This window comes from Excalfactoria chinensis, chromosome 1 (genome assembly GCF_039878825.1).
Source record: "Excalfactoria chinensis isolate bCotChi1 chromosome 1, bCotChi1.hap2, whole genome shotgun sequence".
Classification (NCBI taxonomy): Eukaryota; Metazoa; Chordata; class Aves; order Galliformes; family Phasianidae; genus Excalfactoria; species Excalfactoria chinensis.
The window spans coordinates 135,277,410-135,300,321 of NC_092825.1; the positions used below are offsets into that span (position 1 = coordinate 135,277,410).

Below are 22,912 nucleotides of genomic sequence, written 5' to 3' on the forward strand. Positions count from 1 at the left end.
AAAGGTTGTCATTAGGACACACACTGTCAAATCTACACCAGTAGTTCCAGCTGCTTGGTGATATCCATTAATACTGGGGCTATCACTGGAGAGTAACCTGTAAAAAAAAAAAAAAAAAAAAAAAAAAAAAGAGAAATTGCTGTGGAAATCCTGGGTTTGAATTTCCTTCTTTTCAGTCTCTAATATTTCAGCTTCAAATAACATTTGAGTTCTCAGTATAAAATATATGCAGGAAGCAAAAAGAGAACTTAATATTCAGAAAGCAGTGTAATTTGTACCTCCTAAGTGAGCCTTTTTGATCTTCTGAATGCCATCTGGCAGAGCCGTGTCTCAGTCTTTGCTGGGGTTAAGAGGATGCTGCTGCAGTACAAAGAAATGAATCCAGAGAGTGGAACTGATTTCTGTTTAAAACACACTAGTTGAATGTATGTGTTCTGCAAAGGAGTTTTCAGGACAAGCTTCCAAATAAACGGTGGAGTGGAAACTCCGTTGTGAGAAACATCAACAGCTGACAGATTAGGATGCTAAGCAAACTAGTTTAAATTTAGTTGTGCCCATATGGCAGCATTTGTTTATAGTATAGGTGGGTCTCCTAAATAGAAAAGAAAAACAACACATAAGAACCTGAGAGAGCTATTTGGGTCATATCATAAATCCAGTCCAAACAGAATAGTCTGGGAGAGGCTGAAGTTGTTCTAGGGAGGAAAGGCTCATGTACAAACTTCATTGTCTCCTGAGAATGGACAGTGCTGAACAGTGTGTGATGGCATGTTTATATAAGCTCACTTGGATGTAATTTTTTTTTTAATGCATTTTCAACCTTTGCTGTATAAATGAGTGAAATCATACCTTTAGCTGTCCATTTCTGCCCACCAATATGAAGGTTCAAGTACAAAGTCCTGCACCTGGATAGAGGCAATCCCAAGCACAGATACAGAAGTGGTGGAGAATGGCTTGAGAACAGCCACAAGGAAAAGGATGTGGGGGTGTTGTTTGAGCAAAGACTCAGTATAAGCTGGAGATGTGCATTTGCAGACCAGAAGGCTAATTGTATCCTGGAAACATAGCCAGCAGGTTGAAGGAGGTGATTCTGCCCCTCTACTCTTTTCTCATGAGACCTCATCAGGAGTACTGCATCCAGTTCTGGGTTCCCTAACACATGAAGGACATGGGGCTGTTGGAGCAGGTACAAAGGAGGGCCATAAAGATGATCAGAGGGCTGGAGCACCTCCACTACAAGGACAGACTGAGAGAGCTGGGGCTCTTCAGCTGGGGAGAGACTTTTTAAAAGGGCATGTAGTGACAAGATGAAAGGAAAAGGCTTTCAAATTGAAGAGAGTAGTTTTAGACTACATATGAGGATGAAATTCTTTACTGTCAGGGTGGTGAGACATTAGAACAGGTTTCACAGTGAGGTTGTGGATGCCCCCTCCCTGGAGGCATTCAAGGCCAGGCTTGGTGGGGCTTTGAGCAACCTGGTCTAGTGGGAGGTGTCCCTGCCTATAGCAGGGGGGCTGGAAGTAGGTGATCTTAAAGGTGCCTTCCAACCCAAACCATTCTATGATTCTGTGATTCTGTGATAAGGAGTTCAGGGTAACTTGCTCAGATGCAGACATCCATACATGATCAGAGGAATCTCACTTGTTTGGACTTTGGAAGGCACCAATTACAAGCTGTGGAGTCTATCTTGTTTAATATCTTCATATATGTAATTGTAATTGGTCTTTTTAAGAGAGAAGGCCAGACATGACAGTGATGATACTGTTGTATCTGTTTTTGACCAAGTAAACAATCAAGAGGGAAGCCATCATCACTGAATTGTGATTCAGCAGACTTGAGGAGTACGTTTTGGATTTAGTTCTGGTTTTGCCAATTTTGTATTACACATCTTAGGAGAAAACACTCATTTAGAACTGCCATGGATCTTCACTCTGAGTTACTGCTCTACAAAATGCACTGGTAAGTTGTCAGTTGTTTTGATTTGTTGTATACAGCCAGAAATTACAGACATTACAGCTATTTCTATGGTAGCTACTAGATGTAGTCTGTATCTTCGGTTAAATGCACTATTACCATAAAGATAATCTGAGCTTTTCCATAATTTTTAAAGGAGAACATCTGTGATTGATATTTGTTTTATTTGTTTTGTTTACTCAGGTTTACGGATGTGTTTTATTATTAAGGTTGGACAACAGGAGTGCAGTTTTATGTCTTCCTGGTTGCTCAGCTTAGGTGGAGATACACAGTTAAGAAAAGATGCTGGGCTGAAGAATATAGCAGGCAGGGAGTGAAAGATAGTATGTGAGAATCAGGGCAAAGTGAGCTTGTCAATTGAATAGACTTTGAAAAGGTACTGGAGATAGATGTATAGCCAGTTCCTTATGGTAGGGGAGATGGACTGGAAGCAAAGGAAGATAAAAAACATGTCATGATGTCACTGTGAGAACACACTTATGTGTGATAAGAGATTTTTTTAATTTTTTTTTTTTTTTTTTTTTTTTTTTTTTTGTCCTAATTGTGTTTTAATAAACTTAGTTCTGGAGACTGAAAGCCCTTTCAGTCATTTTTGAGGTATTTTAGGGTATGTCTCCATCAAAACTAGCTCTGAGCTCCTTCAAAACCCAGCAGACCTTTGCAGTCTTTTGATATTTTGTAGAATTCTTTTAATTTTTGGAAGTAAACGACAGGTACTGTTTAGTTCACAGTGCTAGTGAGGAGCTGATATAGTCACTACTGGCTTCGTCTCCACCATATCATCAGAACACTCAGAAGATTTGCTCCTTATGAATTAACAATCTACTTATTTTCCAGTAGGTGCTACAAGTATAATTCTATTTACTATCTTGTTAATAGCTAAGCCTTATGGATTAAATAGCCAGAGAACCAGTGTAATCATGGTGGGACAAATGCTCAATTATTATTTTTCTCTCCAGAAACATTCACTGGCTTTAAAGGAGATGGCCATTTGTATCGATTTTGTTCTTGCTAAAGCAAGGCTTGAAGTAATACTGGTTAGAGAGAGGCAAGGTGACAATTTCCATAAGATGGTCCCTCAAATAAGGGTTTGGTAAGTCACTTCTTATGGCAGTTTTCAAAATCCAATGATTTCCTTAAAGCCCAGCTCCTGGAGTCATTTCAGAAGAGTATACATTTCGTGGTAGCAGAGATGGACGAGGAGACAGAAGGAAGAGAAAAAAAAAAAAACACACAAAAAAATTAAGTCATGACCCAATTCAACCTTGAAATCAAAAAACCAAGCAGGAAGTACCTCCAGTGTAGGGACACTGCTTTGAAATACAGATTATAGAAGAAGAAAATCTGCAGTGCTGAATTAGAAAGGGAATAGACTATGTCCTTTAAGTACAGGGGATTATTTTCTTGTCTCACTGGCTGAAGATCAGTTTTCCAAGCTGCTTCTCTTAAGACTACCAAGTGTATTTAATACCACAGATTATGAGATCTTGCAGTCTGTGGGCAGAACGAGATTCTTGTCTTTCTCATGTATAGAAATTGGAGAAAACAAACAAACAAAAAAACCTGATCTCAGAAAATCAGCAGTACATATCTTCCTTTGCTGTCTCTCCACATTTTTGCATTCTTGCAGATGTACAAGTGCTTGTACACAGAGTAGAATAGAGTATAAGGAAACATCTGATCTGTCTTCTGTAGTTCCCTGATTAGTTAACACTTAGTTACACTGAAAAAAGATAAATAAAGAGCAACTAAAATACTTAGTACAACTTGCTCTTTTCCGATTCAGAGTTCTTAATAATCCCCATCCTAGAACCCATGACATTTCTCGTGTCTAACATTTTTAAAAAATATAGTAGATACATTAATATATTTCTTTGGATATGTCACCTTGATTTGCTTTCAGTTGCTGTTAGGGGTTTCAGGACTAAAATGAATGTAGCAACCCTTTTTGAAAGAACAGTGTAATGTTATAAAAAAGTACTAAGTAGTTATCAATGGTTCTATGCATAATGATATTAAAAATTATTTTATAGAGCTTCCATGTGAACTAATGGCAGTGCATTCATACACAAATATATATTTTTCAAAATAAATGAGGTAGTTTGCTCATATTAACAGTGCAAACTTAAGCTTATCTCATGGGAACACTGTAATCTTGCTTTATACAAAAACAATACAGGTTGTTCCTTGTTGTAGATGCTAACGAGGCTGAAGCTTGTAGTATTTGGAGGGGGGGAGATTTTGTAGGCGGTGAGCGAAGATTTTGGGATGTGACGTGATAGTAGCCCCCCCTCTTCCATCCCCTTCCTTGTGATGTACCTTGGGTGCGCATTTCAAACGTGCACCCTAGGGGGCATAGACGAAATAATTAAGGTATATAAGGTGTTGATTACTCCTAATAAACGCCATTTTGCCACCTTTCTTGATGAGTCATGGTGGTCTTTTTGGCCCTAGCGGGGGTTTCGCTAGTACCTGGGCAGAGGGGGGGTTTAAACTATAATTGCACACGGCAACAGTTCCTAGCCACTAAATAACAAGTATAGAAATGTATATTTTCCCCTTTCATAACGGGATTATTATTTTCACATTGGGTAATCAATAATTCTTTTACTCTGTCCACATATCTTCAGAGTCCTCTTCATATCTCCAGTAGTATTACTTGTTCATGAAGTGGGCTGAAATGTAGCTTATATTTAACAGTTCTCATTTTACTGGGACGTTATTGCTTTGTAAACAAATCTCTTCAAATCATATTTTTTAATGATGTGGTTTGACAAGAGTTTAATGATCTTGTTCAACATTTTCATCAGTGGCCTGGATGAAGGGATTGCACACCCTCACCAAGTTTGCAGATGATAGGAAGCGGGGAGGAGTGGCTGACATGCCAGAAGGTCGTGATGCCATTCAGTGTGACCTGGACAGCCTGGAGAGCTGGGTGGAGAGGAATCTCATGAGTTTCAACAAGGGCAAGTGTAGAGTTCTACACCTTGAAAGAATAACTTCATGCATCAGTACAGGTTAGGTGCTGACCTGCTGGAGAGGAGCTCTGCAAAGAAGACCTAGGTGAACTGCTGGACAGGTTGGCCAGGAGTCATCAGTATACCTCTGTGGCCAAGAAGACCAGTGGTATCCTGGGGTGCATTAAAAAAAAAAAAAAATCAAAAAAAAAAAAATCAGGAATTTCAGTGGTCAAAAGGACAAGGGGCAATGAACATAAACTGGTAGACAGGAAGTTCCATGAGGAATAACTACTGTGAAGGTGGCAGGACACTGGAACAGGCTGCCCAGAGAGGTTATGGGGTCATCTTCTCCAGAGATGCTTAGAATCTGCTTGGATGCTTTCCTGTGTGATCTGCTGTAGGGAACTGCTTTAGCAAAAGGGTTGGACTTGATGGTCTCCAGAGCTCCCTTCCAACCTCCACAGTTCTGTGGTTCTGTGATTCTTAAAGCATAATGATTAAATAACAATACAGAGAAATAAATAAATGTTCAACCAGGGAAAAATTTTACTTGGTCCACTTAATATAAGTTTCCAAGTCAGTTTACTGATTGTTATTCTTCATAGTAAAATCTGTCAAGTATAAATAACTAATCCCTGTTTAATATGTTCTTAAACACTATATTAAAATTTGATTAAATTATAATCTTGTAAATTCTTACTTCCTTTTGAGTGGATTTTTAATTCAAATATTAAACAAGTTTGGTTTTAGTCACAAGTTAATGTTTTTATTGTTTATTAATCAAGAGTTTGCATTTGTGTACTAAATTGTTAGAGTAGATAAAGTGAGTCATGTTTCTGTTGGCTTTCTAATGTGTGTATTTCAATCTGTCCTAATCTCATCTCAGTTCGCTCAACCTAACTGAAGTGGAAATGAGAGTTTGTGATTTTTTTGTGATTTTGTAAATTGCTTATAGCAGAGTCAGTAAAAGTTAAGAACTCTGCCTTACGAGAAATTTGTAGTCTCTACATTTTAAACCTAGTGACGCTTATGTGTTATTCGGCTACCAAAGAAAATTGAACCTCTTTGATCTCCTATGAGCCTGCAACATATATTGCAATTCTTTGCTACTGCTTTGCAACTGAAAAAAATCTCTTTTACATCAATTATTAGAAGTGTAATTTGCCTGCTTGCCTGCAGTTTTAAAGCTATCCAGTAGTCAAAAAGGAAATTTTCTTGAAAATAATGCCTGACTTCAATATTTTGTGCCACTGGCAAGACACTAAGAGTAGGTAGAATACCCTCTGTTGTGGAGATACACAGTTCAGAATTGATTATACTGCTTATCTAAGCAGAAGGAATATACTGCTTCATTCTGTTTGCTTTTATGTATTCTGTCATGTATTAAATGAAAATAGTAACAACTTAAGGACCCCTGCCACTTGGCATTATTAAGGGAGATTCCTCTATATAAAAGTAGAAAATAGAGTGTGGTTCAGAATATAATACATTGCATTGCAAATTATCCTGCTATCTTCTTTTCATTGAGCATTGCCATGATAATTTGGACTACTTTCTCAATAGATTTCCTAGGCCAAAATTTCCAAATTTAATTCTAAGTCCATTTGTGAAAGAAATACAGACTGATTTCAAATATTTTATCACTTTGTGATACAGCATGAGAAAGAAACAATCAAGACTGTAAAAATAAATGTAGCTTTTAATCATTTCATTCTGAAAATATGAAATATCTAGGAAATGGAGAATCAGATTAATTCTTTGTTAAGTGAAAATTTGAATGGTAATAGAGCCTGCCACATTGTGGTGCCTTATTTTTTTCTAAAGTTTGGTTGATCATGAAGCATTTTTATAGGAAGTTACCAAAACGGAGTCTGCTGCAAAAATGAGGGCGCAAAAATTGCTACTTCAGTACCCATTTTTCTGTTTCAAAGAGAAATGTTAAACAGTATTTTGTATGATGTATTATTGTCTGAATTCAGAAACAATGATATATTACTTAGAACTGAGATGTTCAAGTATCCAGGGAAGTCCTAAATAAAATACTATAATGAGGTTTAGGTTTTTATTTATTTATTTATTTATTTTTGAAAGGCAAGAAGGTTAATTAAAACAAAATATATTAGGATTTATTTAAAATTAAAATTAATTAGTTAATTAAAATAAAAATTTAAATAGCATAGCTGGTGTAATATAGAATTTAGACAATAGAATTTTCTTATTAGCATTTCCAAATAAACTTTGAGAGCATGAGTCCAGTTGTCCAAAGATGAATTTTAGTGTCAGCGGAAGATGTTGCTTGTCAGGCAACAGTTAAATCCATGAAGCTGTAATTATTGTTAATTGGGTACATATCACCAGGTCATTTAGACAGTGAGAAATTAGAAACCACTGATTTTCAATGCATTAGAAGAAATTGGGCCCCTCACTACAAAAAAGACATCGAGGCTCTGGAACGTGTCCATAGAGGGGGAACAAAACTGGTGATGGGTCTGAAGCACAAGTCTTATGAGGAGTGGCTGAGGGAGCTGTGATTGTTTAGTCTTGACAAGAGGAGGCTCAGGGGAGACTTCATTGCACTCTACAACTTCCTGAAGGGAGGTTGTGATGAGGAGGGGTTTGGCCACTCCTCCGAGGCAACAAACAGGACCCAAGGAAATGGTTCAAGTTGTACCAAAGGAGGTTTAGATTAGACATAAGAAAATATTATTCTCTCAGAGAGTGGTCAGGCACTGGAATGGCTGCCCAGGGAGGTGGTGGAGTCACCATCCCTGGCAGTATTCAAGAGGCATCTGGATGAGGAGCTTATGAGATACGGTTTAGTTGCTTGTGGTAGCAATGGTGATGGGAGAACGGTTGGACTAGATGATCTTGTAGGTCCTTTCCAACTTTGTGATTCTGTGATTCTATGATTCTAAATATGGATCAACTGTGGAAGACAGTACTTGGAGAGAAATCACCAACAAAACTGTATGTCGGAAGATCAGAGTAATTGAAAATGTACAACATAATGCAGTAGGAAGAGAAATGAAAATTATTACAGAAAGTTACTAAATCTAAACTACCATGATCTGCCAAAAATTTCTGTTTGGAAACCACGTGGTTTCATAACAGTCTAAACCTCTTTTCTTCCCAAGAAATACCCTGAAAAAATAAGATAGCTGGTTGAGGAGACTGCTAGCAATTATGCTATAGGCAAGTCTATTAAAACCAATCACCCTGTGAATTTGAACAGATAAAAATTATCACAGTGAGAAGCCCAGTTGATGTAATTCTACTGGCAATCACATTTGCTTAAGTAAAACCACATAGGAAGAAGTGAATTTCATGCAGTTAAAAATATATTGTAGATCCTAGAGATATAACATCAGTGCTCAGGGAATCCTGTTTTGCAGTTTACATTAAAAAATTCCCAATAGATAGGCAAGGACACTAGCACAGAGGGTATGATTCTTTGCTTTCATGAAAAGCAATCATTTTGCAGAACTCTGACTTGCTTTCATAGTTTATGAAGAAATTACATGAAGATGGTGAAAATGTGAATGACTGTGCAGACAGATAGGACTTTGTGTCTCTCTTAAATGCATTCTCCATATGAGTTTCTGCGGGAGATGCGTTTGTGATGTTAGGCATGAATGGACAAAAAGTATAGTTAAAAATAAACACCAAAGTTGAGTGCTCTGCAATCATTGTGAAGACAGAAAAATAAGTGAACACAGAGAAATAATCTGTCTAACAAAGCTACATCATTTCAGAATAAGTACTATTATTACTTATGGGAACAGGGAATAATGGAAGCTATTGCTTTTCTGAGTTCACATTATGTCCTTTTTCTGTCTGCCCTGAATAGAGCAAAATTTTTCTTTGAAAGACATTTTATTTTAAAGACTAATTAGGTTTAGTGTATTATTAGATATTGAAAATATTACTGTTAGAGTAAGAGAGCAGTGATATATAAATGCTCATATTGTATCATTTCCTATTAACAAAGAGAGAAAGTAAAAACAACACAATCAAAAAAAATTAGAAACAGAGTTCCTGATTGTAAGAGAGACTAATAAGACAGTTATAGAAATAAAAAAGAAGTGTGTAAGACTTTTGAATGCAAGAACTGTGTCATAAGAAGAGTTGCAGGGTTTAATATTTGAAATGAAGGAACTTGATGGCTTTAGATGAACATTCAGGTTTCTGTCACCTTTAAATGAATCACAGAATCTTCCATTTTGAACTCTTTATCAGCTGTGCGCTTTAAGAAGCCTTCCTTCTTGATTGTGTAACACTTATCAGAGAATCCTGCTTTTCTGAGTGTTGGGGTGATTGTGCTAAACCTTCTCTTTCACACCACTACCAAGATTAGGAGAATGATTAAATTCACTGTGTTGACTGTTCCCCTCAGACCAGTGCGGAAAGTAAAACAGCAACAGCGTGCTTGAGAAAAGGACTACTTTTGAAAGCTGGAAAAAATATTCCAGAAGAAAAAGGAATACTTTAAATGAGAATCAAAACAAAACAAAACAAAACAAAACAAAAAAACAACAAAAAACAAACAAACAAACAAAATAAAAAAAAAAAGGAAAGTGTCATTTCACATGGGATTTTGTTCCTTCTTCTGAAACTGGAAAATATTTCCAGCTGTGTAGACTGCTTAATTCACAGTCCAAATCAGGATACTTTTTTTGTGAGAAGGGAACAAAAATTGGCATTCTGCACATCTGTAGCCTTAAGTACTAGCTGGTAAGTCAGTGTGAGGGACATGAGGCCCTTCCTTCCTTCACTCCTTCACTCCTTCACTCCTTCACTCCTTCCTTCACTCCTTCCTTCACTCCTTCATTCCTTCACTCCTTCCTTCACTCCTTCCTTCGCTCCTTCCCTCCCTCCCTCCCTCTCTTCCTTCCGAGAGCTGTCAATGGTTAGCATAGGTTTGATTCTATTCTATATATGCAAAACATACTTCTTGATATTGCCATTTCCGTGACTCATTGAGGAACTTGTGTCAGATTGGTGATCAGCTCCATGTGAGCTGATAAGAGATTAAGTCAATACTTGCAATTTTTTTGTGAGGTCAAATGTATTTAGAACATTCACTCAAAAGAAAGAGTATCTAAGTAGTGCCAGGCCAAACAAAAACAAGCAACAACAACAACAAAACTCTGGTAAAGAGTAAAAAAATATTTTAATCTATAACTTCAGTGTTAAGTCTTTAACTTTTGCACCAAAAAAAAAAAGACAGAAGGAGCAAAATCACAACTTCAGTGGATTTAAAGGATTACTTTTTCATGATATTAAAGTACAATGGGTTCCCTTGCTGTTGTTCTATTAGCATTGCAAATTCATCTATGTCTGAACAGAAAAGTAAAAGCTGAAAAGTTGTTTTTTTTTTTTTTTTTTTTTTTTTTTTTTTCCTTGTTTATTTTAGAACTATACAAGTTATACAAGTTCTGAAGGGCGAGGGAAGAGGAGATGCTAAAACTATTCTGTTTGTAATCAGAAAACATTTTGTTTTATTATTTGGCTGTATTTTCTTGCCTTTCTCTTTCATGTAGGAAGAAAAAGGCATGTGTGGGATGTTAAAGGTAAGGGTAATTGCTTTTCTGTTTAACTGAACTGCTGTGGTGGGAGTTAAGAGCATCAAATACCAGGTGCACCTACAGAAAGACAGCATCAATCTTTTGGGTGTGTTTTGGCCATTGCTTTTAGCATCTGCTTTCCAATAGACAATAATAATAAAGGTGCAAGCAGGAAGGATTTGGGAAACTCATTCACAAACTGTTTGAAGCTGAGAATGCTTCTGTAATAATATCAAGTGGCAATGAGTAGATAAAATTCTTGGACCAGATGATTTCTCTGTGCTATTTGCTGCCCAAATGGTTCAAAAAGAACCTGAAAGAATCATTTGTCTTTCTGCGTGGAAAAGGGATGCATTCTTTGCCTGACAGGATTGTCTGTTTCTTCTTGGAGACGGTTACCTTGAGGCTATACAGAACAGTCATTTTGACTATTGCTTATTATGAGGTTAACAAGTCATTGCACACAACACCAGCACTAAATATGCTTTGACTTTTCACTAAGATCAAAGAAATACCATGTCTTATTGTCAAATTCTCCCAGTATTTTGAGCACTGTTCAGCTAAACCATGTAGTTTGTCTCTTACTTTGATCTATAGATCCAAGGTGCTATTTAAACTAAATATGGCAAGCAAGAATAAGTAAAAAAAAAATAAATGTCTGATTCAGTTTCCTGAGAGTAATTAAAGTTTTAATTGTGCTAAGGACAGAATCTTGAAGCAGTAAAGATTTTCATAGGAGGGTGGGTAAACAGGATCTTTTTCTGCTACATTTTGCTCTAAAGAGATCTACATGGCATAATCAAAATATTAATCAGTATCACATTATTAATAGTAAATTTCAGTTTTGAATGAAATATTTAAGTGAGATGTTTTGTGACAGTTTTGTTCAGTTCACTGAGAACCTAAACTAATAAAACTATATACCTCATGAGATAAAACATATGACTAGAGTCCTTTTTGTTCATGTTTTAATAGTTATCATTTTGCTGAACTTCAGTGAATGAATAAATGGGGGACTCATGCCCTGCCCCATCAGATGCCCTGAAATGCTAGCTGAAATGCATAGTTTTTCATCAGATTATTTTCATTCAGATGTGGTTTTTGTCCAGAGGTGTGGCTGATGTCCCATCCCTGGAGACTTTCAAGGTGAGGCTGGATCAGTCCCTGGGCAACCTGCTTTAGCTATGGTGTTCCTATTCATTGTAGAGGAGTTGAACTAGATGCTTTTAAAGGTCCCCTCCAACTCAAAGAATTTTATGATTTTAGTATGGGAAAGCTGATAAAACACAGTTAACTCTAAATAATGCTTCTGGAGAAAATTATTATGTGATTTCTTGATAGTAAATTTTATTAAGTTTAAAAAAAATAAATGGATTGAACAATGTTGAGCATCACTTCTAAATTTTATACTTTTCCCTTGAAGCAATAGGTTGACTCTAATTAACCTGCTGTACAATGCTTTCTTAAGCTAGACAGTTTTTTTCATGTTTGTTTGGATGTAGGAATGGTTTTTCAAAATGATTGTATTTTTCTTGCAAATACTTTTCTAAACCTGTAGTTACAGAGATTTTGCTTAAATTATTTCCTTTTGTCTTTTAAGGTGTAATATATATATATATGTATAAAGCAACTATATTTAACTGCCAGAAGTTCAGAGTGAAAGTATGCATTGAATTGAGCAGCGTCTTTTATTTTCAAATCATGAAAATATTTTTGAGTTGCCTGATATAGTTAAGGCAGTAATCTAAAACAACATAATTTTCCTTGTATTTATATATTGTTTAATTTTTTATTTTATTTTTTAAATACTTTTGTTTAAAGACAGAGAAATTTTTGCTCGTAACAGTACCCAGAAAGCAAAACTTCTAGTTAAAAGCAGAAGAAAATAAAATGGACAAAAACTTAAATGTGCTTAAATGTTAATCACAAAATACTTATACTACTTACTTCCATGCTTGGAAACTTTTACTGCTAACACTTCTAGTAACATTTTCTATGATATTTACAGTTTAATCTTATATTTTAAATTTAGATGTTTAAATTGTTTCGTATGACTTTGTGTATTTAAGGAAAACTTTCAATTTTCATAAATATTCCATGAACTGAGCCTTCGTACAAAACTTCAGAACATTCTACTTAGGGGCGGGTTTTCTTATTAGTGTTTACTTCTGTCTTCCCTTAGGATAATGTAAGTAACCCAGCTTGACTGATAGTGAGAACAATTATAATCAGTTACAAACTGGTCACAGGTTTGCATGAAAATTGTTTCTGCCTTACTTAAAAATTCACTATTCATTTAATTACTTATTTGTCTCAAAGCCTTTATGATTTTAGTTCATTATTACAAAGCTGTGCATGATGAGATATAGATGCTTTTAATGCCATGTCACTACATAAGCATTGTTTACTTTACTGAATGCCTAAAGTTGGGCCTAACTGTGTGTAAAAATATAATTAACGATATCAAGTATGAAGCACAGGTAGTGCTGTTTGTTTTTTGAAGACACGATGTCCTTTTCCTCAGCAAAGAACCAATTCTGCAGCATCTTGATATGTGGTTTTGTAAAGGTACTATTCTTGAGATAAATCATAAAGTTGTCACTTGGTAGTCCTCTACTCAATGCTTGATGATTATTTACACAAACACAGAGTTTTAAATAGCGTAGCTTAAATGTTCAGCCACCTGAATTTCCCATTTACTTTTAGCTTACTCAGGTATTTTTCATTTTGTTTTCTGGTATAGAAGAGTTATGGCAATCATCTTGCTATTATTGTAAATGTTATTCCCTGGGGGACTGGAGAGGACAAGTGAATTGTATCTGACTCTAGGCTGGTATTTTGGGAACTCTTCAGTTGGAACTATTACAAAATGTTGTACCAGACAATTATGTGACTTTGGTACAGTGTGAAAGAAGGCAAATGTTTTCATAAAGGCAATCTTAAAATTTATGTGAAGTATAGTAATTTACTAACGTTTATGAAATATGTGTGGGTTTTATTTATTTTTATTATTATTATTATTATTATTATTATTATTATTATTATTATTATTATTATTATTATTATTATTTTAATATTGTCTTGATTTCTGCAAGGCTCTCTACCTGTTGCTGAGGTCTGATTATGTATGTATGTATTTATTTATTTGTTTGTAGAGCTTAATGTAGTTTAAGACTTTTGACTGGGTGCTTGGGCTACTATTTTTTTGCATTTGTTTTACCACTGTTAATTTTAATTAAGGACATTCAAGGAAAATAAGAGGATATGAAACCAGCATAATAATAATGCTGTAGAAAGATTTTTCTCCATCTCCACCAGCAACCACTTTGTTTTAGTACAACTTTAAGATAGCAATGCTGCTTCATCAAACTTCCTTCTACTGTCAGAGGAAGTAGGGATAACTCTTGGAAAAAGTTTTGAGGCTAGTGACAAAATATGTTTGTCTTTCAGATCCCCAGCTCAAGGGTATAGTGACCAGGTTATATTGCAGGCAAGGCTACTACTTGCAAATGCACCCCGATGGAAGTCTCGATGGAACCAAGGATGACAGCAGTAATTCTAGTAAGTGACTGCCATAGGGGAATGTCTTAATCTCACACGCAGATTGAATCATTCAAGTGTATACATGCAGACGCAGTTTTAATATTTTTGGAGGGTTTCTGAATGTGTTTGTCAAAAGGAAGAGGGTTCTGCCAATTGAAAACCTAGTAACCACCGGCACTTCTTGTACAGGACATTGGCCTAAACATTTTCCCTCTGAAGGTGTAAGTGCCGATGAACTGTGGGGGTGAGATATTTAGGCCAGCTTTTTCTTCTGATATCTTTATAAAAATGATAAAATTCTGTAATGTTTTTGAAGTAAAACTATGTATTTAACAGAAATTTATCTTCAATTTAATAACAAAAAAGAGATAACAAATCCAAAATTATTTGCAAGTCTGTTCATGTGAGCCTTGATTCAGCAAAACAAATAAATACATGCTAATCAAAATCCAACTCAAAGCGTATGATGAAATGTCTTGCTGAATTGGGGCTGAAGATTGATCATCCTACATTCTGTCCCTATACCAGCAAGAATTCCAGTGGTTTTAACAGGATTTTTGCCAGTGTAGAGAATGCTACGGTAGAAGTTTTCAAAAATACTCAATACAAAACTGGTCTTGAAGGGCAGTGTTGATCACTACTTTGGTGTTATTTTCCTATGATACTGCCATTCAAGGTATATACATGCACATATTTGACAACTTCAGCTGAAAATGTTAATTAAGCAAACCTATTCCTACTTTAGAAATACTTGAGTTTTAATTTTTAATTTAGAAGAGAATATATGTATTTTGTTTAGTACAATGACAATGGAATCTTTAAGTAATTTATTTGTATGTGTTCTTGGGGTCTATTTTAAGTATTTTTAATAAAAAAGATTTATCTGCTTATCGTGCATTTATAAATAAGCCTTTAATTTCTCAAAAAAAAATAAAAAATGGAATTAGACTGTACAAATTAAATTTAGGGATTTGACATTTCTCCTTCAGTGAAACTCCCTGTTTTATCTGTTAATGCATGGCTCTCGTATTTAACATATTTCATCAAAAGATAGCATGATCATCTTTTATTATTCTACTTTTTATAGAACTGAGAAAAATAACTGATTAATCTACTCTGATGTGTATTTCTCTCTCTGCTCATTTTCTAAGTGTTTTTTTTTTTTTTTTTCTTCCCTGTTCCTTGTTGGTGTTTTTTTCTTTTCTTCCCTTTTCCTTGGTGTGTTCATGCCTCATGCCCACTTCTGTACTGCAGCTAATACCGAGAAGTAATTTAGAGAAGCTTTGCCTTTACAAGGTTTAAGAATGCTGTCTTAGAATGCAAGCTTCTCTCTCTCTCTCTCTTGTCCTGCCTTTCTCTTTTTTTCAGCTTCAGTGAAGAGGTGTGTATGACAGCGAAAATTTTGGAACATTTCATGTTATTTCTACTTTTTTCTCTTAGAAATCTACCATCATGCCATAATTTCCTTGTTTCACTCTTGTCAGTTTTACATATCTTATTTATTTTTGCTTACTATGTTATTTGCCCTTTCTCTCCTTTCTTCATCACCTTCTGGATTTCCATCTGTCTTCATATCTCTAACTCTTTTCAGCTGTTCCAAAATTCAGAATGAATATTATATATTATAAATATTTATAAATTTGGAACTTGTCTAAAGCCAACAAAATACCTGATAAAAGTACTTCATATTTTGAATAAATGCTGATAGGTAATATTATATTTTACTTCAACATTACTTTTTTTACTAAAGTGATTCTTTCTTCAGAGAAAAATTTTCTCTCCAGCTAATGTGCTTCATAGAATCATAGAATCACTCAGGTTGGATTGATCATCAAGATCCAACCACAACCTAACCATACTACCCTAACTAACAACTGTGAGCTAAATCATGTCCCTGATCACCACATCCAAATGGTTTTTAAATACATCCAGGGATGGTTACTCAACCACCTCCCCAGGGAGCCCATTCCAGTGCTTAACAACCCTTTCTGTAAAGAAGTTTTTCCTGATATCAAACCTAAACTTACCCTGGCACAACTTGAGGCCATTTCCCCTCATCCTGTCACTTGTCACTAGTGAGAAGAGACCAACCCCGCTCTCAGTGCAATAACCTTTCAGGTATTGGAGGAGAGTGATAAGGTCTCCCCTCAGTCTCCTTTTCCCCAGACTAAGCAGCCCCAGTACCTTCAGTCACTCCTCTTAGGGTGTATTCTCCAAGCCCTTCACAAGCCCTGACAAGGCTTTCACAAACCCCTTAGTAGTACAATTTTATAATAATGTTAATTAAAAATGTATTAGACCATGAAAATGTATAAAATCAGTGTGTTTGCCAGAAAGACATACAATTTCCACATTAAATTTTGATGATATATCAACTACTATACCAAGAGTTGTAAAGATTGATTCATTTGGTATAGTCATTGATGTACAAATATAAGTGTTTATTTTGTGCTGTCAGTCTTTCTCCTCAGTTCTCTTCTCATTCCACTCTATTTCTTTCCCTGTCTTGTTGAACTTTTAGGTTTCTTCACTTTTCTTTATTTCAGCATATTTTGTTTTTCTTTTTCTACAAAATAATTTGCTTGTGTTTTTAATTGTTAGTCTTCTGATCTGTTATTTTGTGAACTTCTCATTGTGATAGTTTATGTATGATGCTTACTGGCAAATAAGTTTTTGCAACTGCAGAGGAGGAAGCATGGCCCCATACTGCTGGGTTTTGCTTGGGAATGGGAAAATTGACCACTGAGCAAACAGTCTGCCTATTTAATCCACCCAGTGAGCGAGGAGATATATTAGCTGTCAGTAGGACTGAATGTATGCTTACCTTTCATTTGAAGTGTTTTTTTATATAAAGGAAGGAAATTGAGAATCATGAAGGGCATGCATCTCTGTCAGCCTTCCAGGCATGTTCTGTACTATTCAGTGTCACCAAAGCCTGTGAAGGAGTCCTCATCACCTTCACAGCTTCCAGGGTAGCTTGCTGCTTTGGAGAAGGCAGAGTGAATAGCAAGGGAGAAAAGAGAAGAGATTTTTGTTTTGAGCAAGGAAACTGAATCTTAGTCATTCTGCTACTTTCTGTTCTGCTGCAATTTATTGTCTCAAGCATTTAGAAGACTGCTTGAAGTTAAAATTCCCTGAAGTGTATGTCTTTTTGTACTTATTTTACATGTACGCTAGTAAACTTATAACATAATAAACATACAGTATTGGAGTCCCAGTATTACAGAGCATTAGTGTGTGGAAAGACTGAAATGTGGTCTGTTCAGATTGTTAGCACTCTTTTTTTTGTCTTTAAAGCTCCTTGGTAATCTTTTTAATGTGGCTTTTTGCTTCTATCTGAAGTCAAAATGAGTTCTACAAGTGGTTTCAGTCAGCTGTTGTAGTGTAACCCACTGTAGAGTGTCTGCTGTTGCAAACCGAATGATGGGTTTACATTCATTTTTGCAGTCTCCTTTTGTTTATTTTACAAGACAGTGATGTTTTGTGATAGAGTATGATGTAATGGATCTATTAGCTATTATTTAGCAATGCTAAGTTTCCTCAAATTACATCAGCAAAGCAGGGCTGTAATTTTGCCAAACTCTCAGTAATAAGTGTAAAGAGGATTTATTACATTTCTTCTCTTCTTTTAGCTTTTTTCTCTTTTTTCCTTCATTCAGGGCTTCACAGTTTCTGGTATTTGTTTTGGTATTTTGTTATTATTATTTTTATTTTTGTAGTGATGACAGGAGTAACTGTGGTTAAAGCTGCAGGTGTTCTTTTTTAACTCGTCTTGCTCAGTGTAGCTGTCCCTCTCTTGCTTTGATTTTAGAGGGTTTACAGTAGTTCACAGTGTTACTTGGTGCGAATGGAAGTTGCTCTAGGGGTAGGTACTCACAGTGATCTCATAGGCCTCACTGTTATCTGGAAAAACAACAAAAGTTATAAAGAAATAGATGTCCTTTTCGTGTTTGCAATAACAAGCATTACATTCTGCACCTGATCTCACATCCAAAACATCTTGATTTCTGGCTTTGGTCTATCTTCAGCATTCTGTCTCATGAGCGAAGGATAGTTTTATTAGAAAAACTAATTATGTTTGGGAAAAAGGGAATTTCGATTCTTTAATTTCTGAGATAGAAACTCTGAATCTCTTGGCCCTTGTGGCTTGTCTGTATTTACCTGCAAAGCATACTTCAGACAACAACCACTGAAAAAATCCAACATTGTAATACTTCCTTTGATGCATGGCAGACCTTATTTTAGTACTCAAATGTTGTTATTTGGGCCTCTTATGAAAATACAGTCATATTTAAAACATATTAAAAGGCCATTGCTCACTTGCAGTCGTAACTCATGAACTGGTAAATATCAGACTTAAGACTATCCAAGCAACTTTGACTTGGCTGTGCTGTGCACATCTCTTGCTTAAGTATGCTGCACCATGCTTTACTTCCTTCATGACACTTGGTGCCTAGAAGAGCTAGTATTCAAGAAATCATGCTCCCATTTAACATGCCTTTAGTTTCATCATTTAATGCATGTTCCTAACATTCTGTTTATATTTTCTAAGTTGAATATGGAAATTTTAACATTTTTAATGTTTTTCTAAGGTACCTACCACTAGAATATTTTGGTTTGATGATTAACAAACACATCTTTAATGTGGTAAAATTTAGATTACTAACCTGAAATGTTCACTGTCAGATTTTTAAATGCTTTTTTACTGCATTTTTTTCTTCAAAGAATTGCAGAGGCACTCAGCTGTCTATTTAACACTACCTTTAGGAGTTAGGGTAAGCCCATTTCTCCCATTGCTATAATCCCAGTCAATATGACAAGATCAATGGAGGCCATGTTCAGCCCTGCTGAAAAGCACATTTTAATAACATCTTGTATTACATCAGTCAGGTATAATGTGTTTCTCAACAAATCTCTGAATATAAACCTCCCCATAGTCATTATCACCCTAAAAGATGTTCTGGTGGAATCATAGTTTTTGCCTGTGGGCCTATAGATGGAAATAAATTAAAGAGATAGCTGCCTTGATCTGATTTCAGATTTGGTCCTGTGGGAAGTTTTCTTAACTGATATGGGGGCAATGCACATACAGAACAGACAGCAAGTTACAAGCCTTATGCAATTGGTTCCTAGCAAGTTTCTTCAGAAAAACAGTGATCTGTAATGGCAATTTTCATGTAGCTGCAAGCCAGCTAAATAGACTTCTACAGGGATATCAAAATATCTGATTTCAGGCATTTCAGATCTAAAGTTAATATACTGTGATAAAAATACAGAAAAAAAAAATAATGGGAAAGAGAGATGTGTTGGGTTTGTGTTTTATCAAAGAAAGGAAGGAATTACTACTTATCAAAAAGTGGATTTAAACTATAACTTTGGCTAAAAATTTGGAAGTTTAGAATCTAACTCAAATTTAGCCCAGCAAACCTTTCTCATGATACCTAGATGTGTAACAATGAAAATTCTCTTTTCTGGGCAGACGTTACAGTTAACTTCCCCCCACACCCATGTTCTGATCTTGTAGGTATTGGGAATAGCATTGGAGGCTTAGGAAAGGGAAGAAAAATCAATTGTTTCATAGTTGTGGTTTAGATGGAATGCAAAAGAAAGCTAATGCAGTGTTCACAGGCTCAGAGCTGCAGAGGATGAAGGGTTTTACTCACACCACTTCTGTCAATTTGTTCCTGATGTTCCCACCTCTTATTTGTTGATGGATTTACCAGTGTCTGTACTTAAACAGGAAACATAGGAGAACTAAGCACTGGGCTGTTGAAGAATGTTCTCTCTCAGCTAATTTATGGAAAAATTGGACTAGATTTAGGGCAACTGAGATGTTCAGTGACCAAACTCCCCTCTTATTTTTGGGTTTGGATCATTTTTTTAAAGACAGAAGCTAGCGGCATAGTTATTTTTCACCACCACCGAGTTAAGGGTATAACTTAGGCTGTGTAGACCTGATACGCTGGCAAACTCTGGAAACAGCTTTCAACTTTTATGAAGCAGAATTTTATTAGAGTGGGGGATAATACAAGAAAATCTTAGGCAGGTTTTAAGTTTGCAATTGGGTATGAAAGTCCTGCTCACTAAATAGTACTTCACAGTCATGTTCATGAGGAAATTGATTTTCCTTTGGCCAACTTCAGCAAGTGAAAATCACATGCTGTGCATTACTGATGTGTGTTTTGCTGATCTCAGTATGAAGCATATCACTGAGCATTTATGAATCAATTGTAGACTAGCCTCCCAACTTTCAATGAAGTCTGAAAGAGTTTTAGTAGGTACTGAATATTCAGTATGTGCAGAATTACCGTAATTCAGATCACTCTGTAAAATTTTATGGTCTTGCGCTTATTACAGCAATTCTGACAACATCTCATTAATACTTGGTACCACTGAAAGACACATTATGTCCACTCCTTGTTGCTTTCTAAATTTGCTAGCAGCTATAAGATATTCCATTAATTTTATAGATTATATAAAACATTGCCATGTTACAGGCCTCTAAATTTTCCTTCAGTGGTTGGGTTTTTTGTGTGTTTTATTTATTTATTTATTTTCTTCCTGTTTCTGCCATTTTATTTTTATTGGTAATGCAGTAAATGAAATTTGTGTTCCACAAGTTTTGATTGAAGCAGTGTAATTTGAGGTTATTTTTCATTAGCAGTTTGTCATGAATGACTTGCTTTTAAAATGTATTTTTTTTTTTTTTCCTCATAGAAGTATTGGTTACCCTTCCTAGTATCCTCAAAATATTTGCTGCTCTTCCACTAGTGGGCTAATCATATCCAGGTTTCCTCCTTGAATTTCTTTCCTTCTTGAAAGAAAATGAATTTAGCTACGTGTCTCTCCATTTCTTTTCCATTTATTTTTCAGTCCCTTTAGCCTGAGAAAAAAGCCCTGATGTTAATTCGGCTCTAGTTTTGCTGTGACATACTTATCCTCCTCCACGACCCAGCATAATGGTTTTGCTGTTTTAGACATTGTTTCTTTTGAGGGCATTGGCTATTAAAAAAAAAAAAAAAAAAAAAAAAAAAAAAAAAAAAAAAAAAGATAAATAAATCCTAATTATACTTGAATATACTTGAATATGTAAAATCTCTCAAGTCATGTGGTATTTATCCTACAGTCAGAGGATATCTTGTCTACTACTGCCATATTTCACGAATCCATGTTTATCTTTTATAGGCTAGAGAGGAAGACTTTTCTGTATACTATATTTTTTATGGAGACCAGCCCAGTAAGGTCCTAAAATGACTGAAACTTTCAGAAATTACTGAAATAGTAATACTACATAACTGTGTTACTTCTTATCTGAAGTCATCTCTTCTATGTTTCTTTGTAGATCCATAACTTTGTTTTCTGTTCTTCCACATCCCTTTTGTCTTGCGTCTGTAGGAACTGCTCTACTACAGCAATTTTTAGCTTTATACTGGCTCTATGTTTTCATGAAAAGGTCTAATGATACATATGATAATGTGATTCTAGAACCTTATTAGAATATTACAGAAAATGTTATTTTTGAAGGAAAGATGGTCTTTTTTGCATCTGTCCTTAATTTCTAACAAGCAACCCACTTTTTTCACTTCTAAAGATTTGATCAGCTTCATCTTAAGCTGCAACTTTCTATCTTGTGACCAACCAGGCGTTTTTGTATCTTATCAGTAAATGTGCTCATTTACTGCAAATTCACTGCTCTTTTTCACTTCATTTGGGCTTTGCTGCTGGCACTCTAATTACAAGCAGCCTCATAGTCTATGCATTATGGTCACAACTAAATTTTGAGGAATTCACTGTAGATATTACTGTGTTCCTGAGACATGGCTTTGTACAACAATGAATACCTATGCCCATACTGAACATACAAGTTGTGCTTTTGGTTATCATCCAAGTACTTGTAAGTCCATGACTCGTCCACTGTGGAAAACAGCTTTGCATGAACTCTGGTACATCCAGACCTTTTCTTCAGAGGCTGATATGTACTTTGCAGTTATTTTCTTCAAATGAGTCAGTACATTTAGTATAGGTGTGTTTGCTGCATTAAGTCATAAAAGAAAAATTGACATGTGTCTTATCTGCTGAACACTGATCTTTTTAATACAGTGGGCAGTGGTGCTCTTCTAAAGGGATCTTCAAGGACTCTTGTAGTCTTTTGGCTGTGCTTCTAGATCTGTATTGTAAATACCATTTAGGATCCTGTTCTACCTCTGCACTTGAAGCCCAGAAAGCCAACATTATACTAAACTGCATCAAGAAAAGTGCAGCTAGCAAGGTGAGGGAGCTGATTTTTCCCCACTGTTCTGCTCTTGTGAAGCCCAGGAGTGGGGCCCCCAACACTTGAAGGACATGGATCTGCTGCAGCAGTTCCAGATGTGGGCCATGAAAATGATCAGAGGGGTGGAGCACCTCTTCTACAAAGACAAGTTGACTTGGACTTGTTTGTTTTGGAAAAGAGAAGATCCCAGGCAGACATTATAGAAAGAAGCCTTTCAGTACCTAACCAGGCTTACAAGAAAGCTGGAAAGGAATTTATTACCGAGAAGTGTAGTGACAGAACAAGCAGAAACTGTTTTAAACAAACAGAAGGTAGATTTACATTAGATATAAGGAGGAAACTTTTTATTATGAAGGTGGTAAGGCACTGCAACAGGTTGCACAGAGAAACTGTTGACGCCGCATCCCTGGAAGAGTTCAAAGCCAGGTTGGAGGGGGAACCCTGGTCTATCGAAAATTACCTAAGACAGAGATCTCGGAATTAGGCGATCTTTAAAGGTCCCTTTCAATTCAAGCATTCTTATGATTTTTCAGGGGAACAGATTACTTGTTTTTCCACTATTAAACAACTGATTTAATATCAAATGTATATGTTGGAAG

General features: G+C 35.8%; 1 protein-coding gene across 4 annotated transcripts in view; it reads left to right on the plus strand.

Annotated features, from left to right (window-relative positions):
* FGF14 (fibroblast growth factor 14) overlaps positions 1–22,912 on the plus strand; it is a 367,985-nt gene that overhangs the window by 253,037 nt on the left and 92,036 nt on the right. For 3 of the 4 annotated variants that reach the window (XM_072346322.1, XM_072346332.1, XM_072346343.1), the window contains one exon: positions 13,949–14,059. The exons of the other annotated variant lie outside the window; for it this stretch is intronic. In XM_072346322.1, the coding sequence (XP_072202423.1) occupies positions 13,949–14,059 (111 nt within the window). The remainder of the gene's footprint in view (positions 1–13,948; positions 14,060–22,912) is intronic. 4 annotated transcript variants of the gene reach the window in all.